Source organism: Durio zibethinus, chromosome 11 (assembly GCF_047325235.1).
Source record: "Durio zibethinus cultivar Kanyao isolate XHJ-2024 chromosome 11, ASM4732523v1, whole genome shotgun sequence".
Classification (NCBI taxonomy): domain Eukaryota; kingdom Viridiplantae; phylum Streptophyta; class Magnoliopsida; order Malvales; family Malvaceae; genus Durio; species Durio zibethinus.
The window spans coordinates 20046752-20059495 of record NC_143172.1 but is presented as its reverse complement, the minus strand read 5'-3'; the positions used below and the strand labels follow the sequence as shown (position 1 = coordinate 20059495).

At 35.2% G+C, this 12744-nt stretch overlaps 1 protein-coding gene and 1 pseudogene across 2 annotated transcripts; one reads left to right on the top strand and one right to left on the bottom strand.

Moving 5' to 3' along the window:
• The first annotated feature begins 1005 nt into the window (after positions 1 to 1005).
• On the top strand, positions 1006 to 4287 carry LOC111291051 (putative cinnamyl alcohol dehydrogenase 1). The gene is made up of 7 exons (XM_022882597.2): positions 1006 to 1253; positions 1553 to 1644; positions 1938 to 2051; positions 2135 to 2365; positions 3125 to 3410; positions 3503 to 3653; positions 3747 to 4287. Exons 2-7 carry the CDS (start codon positions 1556 to 1558, stop codon positions 3941 to 3943), a joined length of 1068 nt encoding a protein of 355 aa, XP_022738332.2. The 5' UTR covers positions 1006 to 1253; positions 1553 to 1555; the 3' UTR covers positions 3944 to 4287.
• Positions 4288 to 4713: 426 nt separating this feature from the next.
• LOC111291241 (WAT1-related protein At5g64700-like) lies at positions 4714 to 6864 on the bottom strand (annotated as a pseudogene). Its single transcript, XR_016346654.1, has 6 exons — positions 6829 to 6864; positions 6441 to 6769; positions 6075 to 6334; positions 5813 to 5971; positions 5296 to 5447; positions 4714 to 5104 (listed from the first exon to the last, which is right to left on the bottom strand). The product of XR_016346654.1 is annotated as a WAT1-related protein At5g64700-like (transcript).
• Between the last annotated feature and the right edge of the window lie 5880 nt (positions 6865 to 12744).

Below are 12744 nucleotides of genomic sequence, written 5' to 3'. Positions count from 1 at the left end.
ATTTTACGTATAATATAAGAACTAGTAGCATAATTTGACCTAAAAATATGTGATGACATAGCAATAATTGCTATAAATTGAAAAATAAGATTAAAAACACTATATTTTAAGAAATAAGTTTTTAAATTACTATGATTAGGTATAAAACTCCAAGAAGTTCCTTCCAATTGATAAGTTAATAAATTGGCTTGGTAGCTGGAACTTCCATTCCAAGTTATTGTAAATTGAAACAGACAAAAAATTTGATGTCACTGAATACGTGTGTTCATTGCTAGCAGGTCAATGGTTGATCAAGGCTGACGATCTCTTTTTTTTTTTTTTAATTTTTTAATTTTCTTTTATTTTAAGGGGTTTAAAAGAAGGTACGATTTAAGGGGTAAACAGACAATGAAAACTATGTAGAAAAATTAATTTCCAATTAGGAATTAGGAAGTTCAATTACAATCTTGCTAAAATATAAACTTTACCCAATCGTTCATTAGATAATTACAAACGAATCAGATGGTATCAATATTTAAAAAATAAATGCATACGGTTTTGTTTAAAGCTATAAACAAATACGATATTTAAGAAATAATTTGTAAATATGTTTAATTTTTATTTGTTTATTTTCATTTATTAAATTAATAAATAATTACAAAATAATATTTTAAGATTTATGAAATAAAAATTTTTTATTATGAGTATAATAAAATTAATTTTTATTTGTTTCATTTACACTTTTGATATAAAATGAACAAAGCACATTTAATAAATGATTTATAAATAAATTACATTTTTATTTGTTTATATTCTATCATAAATAATATTTTAAAATTTATTAATTAAATAAATAAATTATCGACATATCAAAAATTTTTTATTTTTTATTCATTTATATCTCTAATTTTATCAAATTTAAAATTTGATTAAGAAATAGTCAAAAGTCAATTGATAAAGAAGATTTGGTTACTCCGTGAGAAAATGACATAATATTTTACAAAATTTTTTGATTATGTTTAAATCAAATTAAAAACTATAAATTTGAATCTTATCGTTTGATTTACTGAACAGGCATAGAAAAAACTAAAAAAAAAAAAAAATGAAAAGCGTAATAATCAGCCTCTGGGCCCTGCAATCGTAAGACGTGACGTTAGAGACAGCGAGGGTGAAGGAGAAAGGTTTTACAACTATTAAAGGGCTAACAGGGTTTGGGAGATCAGGAAACATAGTACCGATAGGAGTTGTCTCTTTGTACCTCAGATTAATCAAAGGTAAGGCTAAGCTTCTTCTTGTTCTTTGCTTAAAGCGCATTGGTTGCATTCATACGCCCACCTTTTAAAGATACAACAACGAGAAATCAGAACTCATGATTCTTTGAAACTTTACTTTTTAGACTACAACGAAGAATCCCACACGAAGCATTAATTCTGTATTATAATGAATCGTTTCAAACAAAATGAATCCCGAGATGTTGATACACACTATAAATTGTACTCTTCTATTTTTTTTTTTTTAAATTCGATTTACATTAAGAAAACTGACTCTGCATTGCTCTATTGTGGTCAATTAGACCATGGATTCTCAGACCAGAACCGAGGATTGCCTTGGGTGGGCTGCCACAGACCCCTCTGGAGTTCTATCACCCTACAAATTCAGTCGCAGGTGCCTGGGATCGATTCTTTTTTTCTTTCTTCCAACTTACATATTTTAAGTTATTGGCACTTTGACAAAACATAGCAATATAAGGAGTGTTTCTTGTAGCACCTTTCATTTATTTGATTATTAAAAATCATTGAACTTTAGGTCCAAGTTCATGTTCTTAGCCTAACTATTGTTTTGTTCACACTGCCTAATAAGGTGAACATCTGACAAAGATACTTGGATTCACACATAACTTGATCATCTTTCAATTGCATTACTTTGATCACTTTTCTTGTCTGGTAAACTGTATTCAGGCCTCTTGGAAGCGACGATGTTTCCATAAAAATTACTCACTGCGGAGTTTGTTATGCTGATGTCGTTTGGTCTAGGAATATAATGGGAGATTCAATGTATCCTTTGGTGCCTGGGTATGATTTTTGATTGTGAATTATGAATGGTTCCTAAACTTGATCTTAAGCTGATGTGGCTGTTATAATTGCTTTCATATCAGGCATGAGATTGCTGGTATTGTGAAGGAGGTTGGTTCCAATGTTCAGCGCATCAAGGTTGGTGATCATGTTGGAGTGGGAACTTATGTAAACTCATGCAGAGATTGTGAGTATTGCAATGATGGCGTCGAAGTTCATTGTGTTAAAGGGCCAGTTCTCACTTTTAATGGTATTGATGAGGATGGAACAGTTACAAAAGGAGGATATTCTAACTATATAGTTGTCCGTGAAAGGCAAGCATTTCATGATGCATAACTATAAGGCTGAAGTTCTTCTTTTCTTTTCCTTTATTTTGCTTTTTAATTTCCTAAAATGCAGTTATTTGTTAGATTACCCAATATTTTAGATTTAAAAAAACAGGATAACCTGCTGACATGAAGCTGTATTGTACGAGTAATATCTGAATATCTTTTGCTTCTAGATCCTTGGAACACCTTTCTGTAATAAGAATCCTCTTAATCGTTTTATGTGGTCAGAATGCCTACAACCATGGTTCAATCTAAGCATTCTGTCATTTGTTATGCATCTGTATTGTTTTGTTGTGCAATGTAAGGTTTTTAGGAGTTATTTTCTACATGAGACATGAAACAGGAGTGCATTACTTATCAGGATATTTCTTCCAATATCTGCATTTCAAATTTGAAGGTGTTATACATATAATTCTGGAGCTAGATGATATAGACCATCAGGCAGAAGAAATAGTTTACATGTCCTTCTAGATTGAAGGGCAATCAACAGATATCTTTTTGTGGCTTTTTCACCATTAACATGATAGGAAAGTTTAAACTTAAATTTAATCATCTAATAATTGCCAAGTAAAAGATGATATAAAACAAATGTTTGGGTTTAATACCGTATAACAAATTTGATATTCTGGTTATAGAGTTAACTTTTTCTGCGATTATGTGTGCTTGTGTTGCATTATGCTCCACAGCCATAGCCAAAATCTATCAAAGTTGAAAATGTTACTAATTTTGGTGGTGAATCAACAGGTACTGCTTCAGAATACCAAGCAACTATCCTTTGTCTTTAGCAGCACCTTTGCTTTGTGCTGGAATCACAGTTTATACCCCAATGATGCGCCATAACATGAACCAACCCGGAAAATATTTAGGAGTGATTGGTCTTGGTGGTCTTGGTCACATGGCTGTGAAGTTTGGAAAGGTGTTTGGGTTGCATGTGACAGTTTTTAGCACAGGCATATCTAAGAAAGAAGAAGCTTTGAATCTGCTTGGTGCAGACAGATTTATTGTCTCCTCTGACCAAGAACAGATGAAGGTAAAGACTAAAAAAGAGCGCTTGCATCTTAGAAGCTCATTATTGTAACGTTCGAGTCTTTGACCTACTGGAAGTTGATGTTTTGAGTGCAGGGCCTATCAAAATCATTGGACTTTATAATAGACACTGCATCTGGCGATCATCCATTTGATCCCTACATGTCACTCCTGAAGATTGGTGGTGTTTATGTCCTTGTTGGGTTCCCAAGTGAAGTCAAATTCAGTCCTGCAAGCCTTAATATGGGTACTTAACAATATTTCTGTTACATTTTATGTTCACTTGATTTATGTTCCCTTGATCGGTGTAAACTAAGTGCTTGAATTGACCCTTTGGCAGGTATGAGAACAGTCTCAGGAAGCGCAACAGGGGGTACAAAAGTGACCCAAGAAATGATAGACTTTTGTGCTGCTCATAAAGTTTACCCACAGATAGAGGTAATTCCAATTCAATATGTGAATGAAGCTCTGGAGAGGCTAATAAAGAGGGATGTTAAGTACCGCTTTGTGATTGACATTGAGAGCACCCTGAAATGAAGTCATGGCAGCAAAAATTAATTTATCTTCCACAATACGGGCTCTTACAAATGCACATACTGAAGCATATACAATGAACGAATATGTAGCATTATTAGCATTATTCTTAGATGAATGGTGGCCATTCACTTCTATGAAGAATACTTCAGAGCTTATGTTGTGTTCTATGTAACTAGATCAATAATTAAGTTGAAATAAGTGAATAGTTGCATCAATTCCGTTGGATAGAATGGGTTTGGTCAAGACGGAATTTTGATTGAAATTTCATAGGCCTTGTTGTTACCTTTCTATGCTGTTTTATGCTTGTTCGGAAACTTTATTTTGCAAAGATCTCTCTTTCTCTCTCTCTCCCTCTCTCTCTCTCTCACTCACACACACAAACCCCTTGATCCTCTGTTGATCAAGCGGATTAGGTAGTAGATTAATGCCAACTGTTAATTTTATGCAATTAGAAGTCATAATTTAGCGATTATGTTTAGATAGAAGATCAGGATGTAGCTGCTGATACAATTTATTCTTGCATGAGGAGTTGCAGATTGGAAAATTGATATACCTTGTAAGAATCTTTTTTAAGAGGTTTAGGAAATAAATGTGCAGATACTTAATGACAAGATCAATTCTTTTGATCAGATAAAGTGATCTGTTATTTTCACAATAATTTATTTATTTAACATCCTGTTTGTGCCATGGCAACTTTTGCAGAGCATTTTTCTTTGTTGAGAGGGCATTAAAAACTAAAGATTGTTTATCTGAATTGACATCTTGAATGTGTCTCAAAATAATATCTCCTTGACAACCAAGATTTTTATTTATAATCTTCATGTTCAGAGTAGATTGACATTCCTCTTTATGCCAATTATCATAGTAGCATTATGGTAGCATATTAGAGCAACTGGCTATTTCAGGTGGTCCAAAAAGTCTCCACTTTTAATGACTAAAGATTTTGGAAAGAGCAAATCTATTTTCTCTCAGCCCTATACTTCACTTGCAATGAATTTTTCTGTTGTTTTACTCGTTGGGCAATCATTGTAGGAAATCTCCAGCGTTCTACCATGATTGAAGTCGTTTTTGTCCTTTGGGCTTCCAGTCATAAAGTTGTCTGTCCTTTTGCCCCAAAGTACAATGTAAAGACCCGCAATGATGAGACAGGCTCCTAATAAGCTGAAAAATCACCGAAGAAGTAATAAGCCAACAGGAAATGCTTATGAGCTTTTTTCCAGGATTAGATTTTTTTTTACAAACATTGGATTTACAAAAACCCTAATTTGGATTATTTATCAGGGTAGGAAATGAATGGTCAGCCGCTGGAACAAACGAACTTACTGTTGTCACTTGTCAATATAACTAATTACCTGCCCAAGTGAAGTCTCTCTGCAAAAGCAAATGCAGAAAATATTGCTACAAAGACAGTTCCCAGTGGAGTGAACGTGGATGCAAAAACTGGTCCCTTGTAGCTGATACACCACGTTTGTAAGTTGTTGGCTAATGCTGTGACCAGAACTCCCTATCAAAAATGCCCACCACACTATTAGCAAATCCATGCAAAAAATATGGCTCGGTTCCATATCATATATCATATATAATATAATATTATAAAGTACATGATTATGGGATAAAGTAAACTCATATATGTTTACGCGATCATGATATCTGGCAAATAGGATAATTCATAAATTTTAATTATTTATTAAATTTTAGCAACGTGTGGTCTAAACTAGTTCTAACAAATTTCTTCCCAATTAATTTGGATTCATCCCAATCAATTTGGAGCAGCAAGATATGTCCTACTTTTTTTTTTCTCTCAATTGAATGAAAATGAGGTGTAAGGTTCATTTCAGTTCTGAGTCAGATATGAACAAGAATACTTACACAGAAGATAATGGTTAAAAGCTGCACATTCCACTCCAGCTTCCATAAAAGAGGATTTCTAGCAAAGAACAATGCAACCAGAGAAGATTGCAATGATCCAATGAAGCAAATCAAAGCATTCAGTGACAGTTGAGCTGGGTAAACTTTGGATAATATTCCCTGTGAGGAAAAGAAGTTAACCAAAAAGGAAAAATGGTTTAGAAGTTGTGTTATACGCATTGAATTAATGTCATATTAGAAGCCAATTATCTATCTTACTGACCTCGAGAACCAGCCATGCAGTCCATACAATGGTGCTAATGAGAATAAGACGAGCCTTTGAGCCAGTTTTCTTTTCCATGCCTAAACTCTCCACCAGAGCCCAGCTTGGTACCGTGGATGTTTATCAGAGGCCCCTCTACAAAGCCTTTCAGCTGATACCCATCTTTCCAGAAGGTAAAAACAAGTGACCCACCAATGCACATGACTGTTCCCACTACTTTTGCTTTACCACTACCACTTCTAATCTTCACCTCTTCCATCCTGAAAAAGGAAAAGATCATAATCAATTGCTACAAAGTCATCTGCTGAAGCTGAAGTAACGATATAAAGCTAAATGGTAAAGAAATACTGATCCAGTAAAGATTACCTGAGAAGAACTGCCATTAAAAATGTCATACTAGGGATAACATTGTTCAAGGCGGACGCTACGGTTGGAGAAATATACGTTAAACCGAAATAGTAAACATTAAAGTAAATGGTAGTCCCTCGTGATGAGAGCAAAAGTATTTTTGCAAACATTGCATATGAAAGTGAAGGGCGCCGGTAACTATAACAAGGAAATAGAGCATAATACACATAGAACTGAATGAAATAGTTGCAATGATAACTCACCTTTCGAGTACATAAGCAAAGGGGCCTAATAAAAACAGGGCAATTATATGCCGGTAGGCTACAAAAACAAATTGATTGAGGCCCCTCGCGAAGGCAATTTTAACGAGGACAACTGCTGCACCATATGACAATTGAAGCAGCACCATTGCGGCATATAAACCAAAGTTTTTCATGGCCATGCCCTTCCTTAACATGAACTAACAGATTGAATGGCTGATTTTATATTGCTGGTAGATCAATCTCCATTGCTTCCATTTACAACGATGCCCCAACTTCTGAAGTAGTTTACTAAGCAAAGCAAAAGACAATTAACTCTAGATGCCTAAGCACTAATTACCATTAGTTTCAAGGTTAGTGATCTGGAAGTACATGGTGATAAAGTGAACGAAATATTGGTCTCAGACTCTATAGTTCATGATCATTTGCCAATAAAACTAAAAGTCCACGTGGTGTAGCCAATGCAAAGATAGTTCTGAGTATTGGTCTGTTCACCATTCCATTAATGCTATAATTTATTTTTGCTTTATTCCATTTGTTGATGTACACGTAAACCACTAAGTTATGTCTGAATAAACTTTTATTTAAACCCCAAAACATAGTGAATTTAATCTAGACTATGAATTTTATTTTACATATTATTTTGTTTTCGCGTAGTTTTTGGTCAAGTGGTGCAGAGTTCAGATATTAAGTACTGCTTTTATTCTTCAAAAATTAAACTTCAACATACGGGATGTGTTAGAAGATGTGTTTAGGATTGCTAATGTGGATTCATTGAATGTTTCATGTAGTTCCTGTTTTTCTGGTGTTGGTTATTTTTTTGTTATTCATGCTGGTGGTCATGGCTTAATCTTAGGATTATGATTTTAGTGGGTAATTATTAATTAGGCTTTAAATTGTAATGTTTTTGATGTTAAGAAAAGTAACAGTGAGTAAAGTTTTTTTTGCTTAAAAAATAACAACATTTGGTATCAGAGCTTTCTTCTTAAGGGATCTGTGTGTGAAATTAACGCGTCATGGAAGCTGAAGCCAGTTTCTCCACAATTGCTCCGACAGTGTTCGGCAGAGATAACTACCAGATTTGGGCAGTACGTATGGAGACATACTTTGAAGTTTTAGATCTTTGGGAAGCAGTGGAAGAAGACTATGAAATTCCTGCACTTCCAAACAATCCCACCATGGCACAGATTAAAGCACAGAAAGAAAAGAAGACAAAGAAATCAAAGGCAAAGGCCTGCTTGTTTGCTGCAGTCCATCATCTTCACTCATATCATGTCTCTGAAGTCAACAAAAGAGATATGGGATTATCTAAAGAATGAATATGAAGGAGATGAAAGAATTAAAGGGATGCAAGTCCTTAACTTGATTAGGGAATTTGAACTTCAAATAATGAAGGACTCCGAGACGATTAAAGATTACTTCGATAAGCTTCTGAGTATCACAAACAAAGTAAGGCTTTTTGGATCTGAATTTACTGACTCAAGAATTGTAGAAAAAATTCTTGTTACAGTACCTGAAAGATATGAAGCAACCATCACTGTCTTAGAGAATACAAAGGATCTGTCAAAAATTTCCTTAACAGAATTGCTTAACGCTTTGCAAGCACAAAAACAAAGAAGACTGATGAGGAAAGATACGACAATTGAAGGAGCTTTGGCAGTCAAGCATCAAAATGTGGCCAAAAGCAAAAAAAAAAAGAGAAAGGATTTTGAAGGAAATGGGGCAAGTACTGCATCAGCCAATGCAAAAGAAAAGAATGAAAATAAGAAGAAATCCTATTCACCTTGCCAACATTATGGAAAGAAGGGTCATCCTCCATTTAGATGCTGGAAAAGACCTGATGCTAAATGCACTAAATGTAATCAGATGGGGTATGAAGCTGTTATCTGCAAAAACAAAACTCTGCAACCTGGTGAAGATGCAAAGATTACTGATTAAGAGGAGAAAGATCACCTATTCGTAGCTACATGTTTCTCCGGCATCGAATCAAGTGAGAGTTGGCTTATAGATAGTGGTTGTACTAACCACATGACACATGACAAGGATCTATTCAGGGAACTAAGCAACGCAAACTTATCAAAAGTTTGAGTTGGTAATGGCAAGTACATAACTGTGAAGGGAAAAGAACAGTTGCAATTTCAACTTGTTCAGGTACAAAGTTCATTTTTGATGTATTATATGTCCCTAAAATTGATCAAAACTTGTTAAGTGTTGGACAACTAATTGAAAAGGGTTATAAAGTTATGTTCGAAGATAAAAGTTGCTTGATTAAATATGTAGTTGGCCAAGATATTTTCAAAGTAAAAATGAAAGAGAAAAGCTTTGCTCTAAATCTATTGGAGGAGGAGCAAACTGCTTTCCCAATCAAAGAAAATATCACTGAAGTATGGCACAAGAGGCTCGAGCACTATCATCATCAGGGGCTGCTGCAGATGAAATCCAAGAATATGGTAAATGATTTTCCAGAACTTGATGATCATATTTCAAATTGCAAAGCATGTCAGTTTGGAAAGCAAAGTAGGAAACCATTTCCCAAGGCAATATGGAGAGCATCAAAAAAGTTACAATTAATTCATACTGACATTGCAGGCCCACAAAGAACGCCTTCTCTGAAAGGTAGTCTTTATTATGTTGCATTCATTGATGATTTCACTCGTATATGTTGGATCTTCTTTTTAAAGCACAAGTCAGAGGTGGCTTAAGTCTTTTGGAACTTTAAAGCTCGAGTTGAGAACGAGAGTGATTGTAGAATTCAAACTCTCAAATCAGACAATGGCAAAGAGTACACCTCTGAAGCATTCACTCATTTTTATGAAGAGGTAGGCATCCAACATCAATTAACCGCTCCATACACTCCACAACAAAATGGAGTAAGTGAGAGACGGAATAGATTCATATTGGAGATGACATGATGTATGCTACATGAGAAGAACTTGCCAAAGCAATTTTGGGCTGAAGCAGCAAATACTGCTATTTTTTTACAAAATAGGCTTCCCACAAGAGTAGGGAAGGATCAAACACCCTTTGAGGCATGGTATGGTTATAAACCATCTCTGAATTTCCTTAAAATATTTGGATGTTTGTGCTTCACTTATGTTTTACAGACCAAGAAAGATAAATTAGATAAAAGAGCACTTCTAGGCATCTTTATTGGCTATAGCTCAGTTACAAAAGCTTATAAAGTTTTCTAGCCACAAACTGAAAAAATTATTATAAGCAGGGATGTGCACTTTATGAAAGATGAAGAGTGGAACTGGGATGATGCAAAAAAGATGGATCCAACCTTAAAAAAGCACAAGCTCAAGTTTCCTAGCATTGAAGACTGAGAGAATGAAATGGTGGATGACAGTCCTATCAGAGGTACAAGACTACTTTCTGATGTTTATCAAAGATGCAATATTGCTGTGTGTGAACCTACAAATTATGAAGAGACCAAGATGGATCAAAATTGGATTGCTGCAATGAAGAATGAGCTATTCATGATTGAAAGGAATGAAACATGGGAGTTAGTTGATCGACCCCAAAACAGAAAAGTAATTGGAGTCAAATGGGTGTACAGAACCAAGCTTAATGCTGATGGCTCAATCAACAAGTATAAAGCTAGACTCGTGGTCAAAGGATATGCTTAAATACTCGGTGTGGACTATTCAGATACCTTCGCACCAGTCGCTAGACTTGACACCATCAGGCTCTTACTCGTCGTTGCAGCACAAAAGAATTGGAAAGTGCACCAATTAGATGTCAAGTCAACATTCTTGAATGGTTTTTTGCATGAGGAGATTTATGTAGAACAACCAGAAGGCTATGTTAAGGAAGGAGAAGAAGACAAGGTTTATCTTCTTAAAAAGGTACTTTACGGATTGAAGCAAGCTCTAAGAGCTTGGTACAGCAGGATTGATGAACATTTACAGAACTTGAGATTTGTCAAAAGCTTATCTGAATCAACATTATATGTCAAGCACAATGGAGCTGACATTCTTATCATCTCACTATATGTGGATGACTTACTTGTGACAGGAAACAACATAAGTATTGTGGAGAAGTTTAAGCAAGAGATAATGGAGTTTTTTGAAATGACAGATCTTGGATTGATGACTTTTTTTCTTGGAATGGAAATCAAACAGAATGAACATGAAGTCTTTATCTATCAGAAGAAATATGCCAAAAAGATTCTGAAGAAGTTTAAACTCAAAGAATGTAAAGAAATGAGGACACCAATGAACTCAAAGGAAAAGCTTTGTAAAGAAGATGGAACAGAGAAGATTGATCAGGCATATTTCAGAAGCCTGATTGGTTACTTAATGTTTCTCACAGCAACTTGGCCTGACATTTTGAATGCTGTAAGCATTTTGTCTCGGTTTATGCATTGTGCAAGTGAATGGCATCTCAAGGCTGTAAAGAGGGTGCTTAGATATGTGAAAGGCACAAGTGATTTTGACAATAAATACACAAAGAGCAAAGAGTTCAAGCTGGTTGGTTTCTCAAACAGTGATTGGGGAGGTTCCATTGATGATATAAAGAGCACTTCAGGCTATTGTTTCACACTTGATTCTGGTGTTTTCTCATGGAGCTCGAAAAAACAAGAAATTATAGCTCAATCTATAGCTGAAGCAGAGTTTATTGCTGCAACAGCTGCTGTTAATCAAGCTTTGTGGCTAAGGAAGATTTTAATCGATCTTAACTTAGAGCATGAGGAAAGCACGAAGATTCTTGTTGACAATCAAACTGCCATTGCTATCTCTCAAAATCCTGTGTTTCACGGGAAAACTAAACATTTTAATATTAAATTATTCTTCTTAAGGGAAGTACAGAAAGATGGAGCTGTTGTTCTTGTCTACTGCAAAACAGAAGATCAGGTTGCAGATGTTTTCACCAAGCCACTGCCAGTTAGCAAGTTTGAATTTCTGAGGACAAAACTTGGTGTTTGTAGCTCCTAAAGCAAGGAGGAGTGTTAGAAGATGTGTTTAGGACTGCTAATGTGGATTCATTGAATGTTTCATGTAGTTCCTATTTTTCTGGTGTTGGTTATTTTTTTGTTATTCATGCTGGTGGTCATGGCTTAATCTTAGGATTATGATTTTAGTGGGTAGTTATTAATTAGGCTTTAAATTGTAATGTTTCTGATGTTAAGAAAAGTAACAATGAGTAAAGTTTTCTTTGCTTCAAAAATAACAACAGGATGTGGTGAAGTTGTGCTTCTGTGCCTTTCACATTTGTAAGATGATGGGAGATTTGAAGCTTAAAGTCAATTTAACTGGGGACTCTCTTTGCAATCTAACTGCATTTTTAAATATAGCATGAAACAAACACAAGTTTTGAACATTTGAAACAGTTTGATCCGTCCCTTCCCTTCCTAGAGTTAGTTATCCTTTGCTTTAATTGTGTTTACTTGTTCTTCAATGTTCCAAAGGCTTTATCCAACAATACTACAGATGAAGATATCAGTTTTTGCATTGAGTCAACAGGTACTGCTTCAGAATACCCCTGGACTATCCTTCGGCTTCAGCAGCACCTTTTCTTTGTGATGGAATCACTGTTTATGCACCAATGGTGCGCCATAGCATGGATAAACCTGGCAAATCTTTAGAAGAGATAGGAATTGTTGATCTTGGTCACATGGCAGTGAAGTTTGGTAAGGCTTTCGGGTTGCATGTAACAGTTTTTAGCACAAACATATTTTGTTGTCTACTCTGACCAAGTGCAAATGATGGTAAAGAGTATAACTTCTAAGAAGCTCGTTTTTCTAATTATTTATCATCTTTGACCTTGAGCTGATTTCTTGGTTACAGGCCACAGGGTTTAGAAAAATCATTAGTCTTCGTAGTTGACATTGAACCTGGTGATCATCCATTTGATCCCTATGTCATGGTCTAGGGAAGAGCCATGAATCTCACATCGGATTTATATAAGAGTTGATTTTGAGATATAAAGGTTTACACATTTCTTTCATTGTGAGGTATGAACCGTGATATTTAGACTGATCTGAGATGACAGATGAGTCTATGCTCGGATTTTGGAGCTGCACGAACTTGGAGGTTGAGTCTCAGTCCGTGATAAGTGGT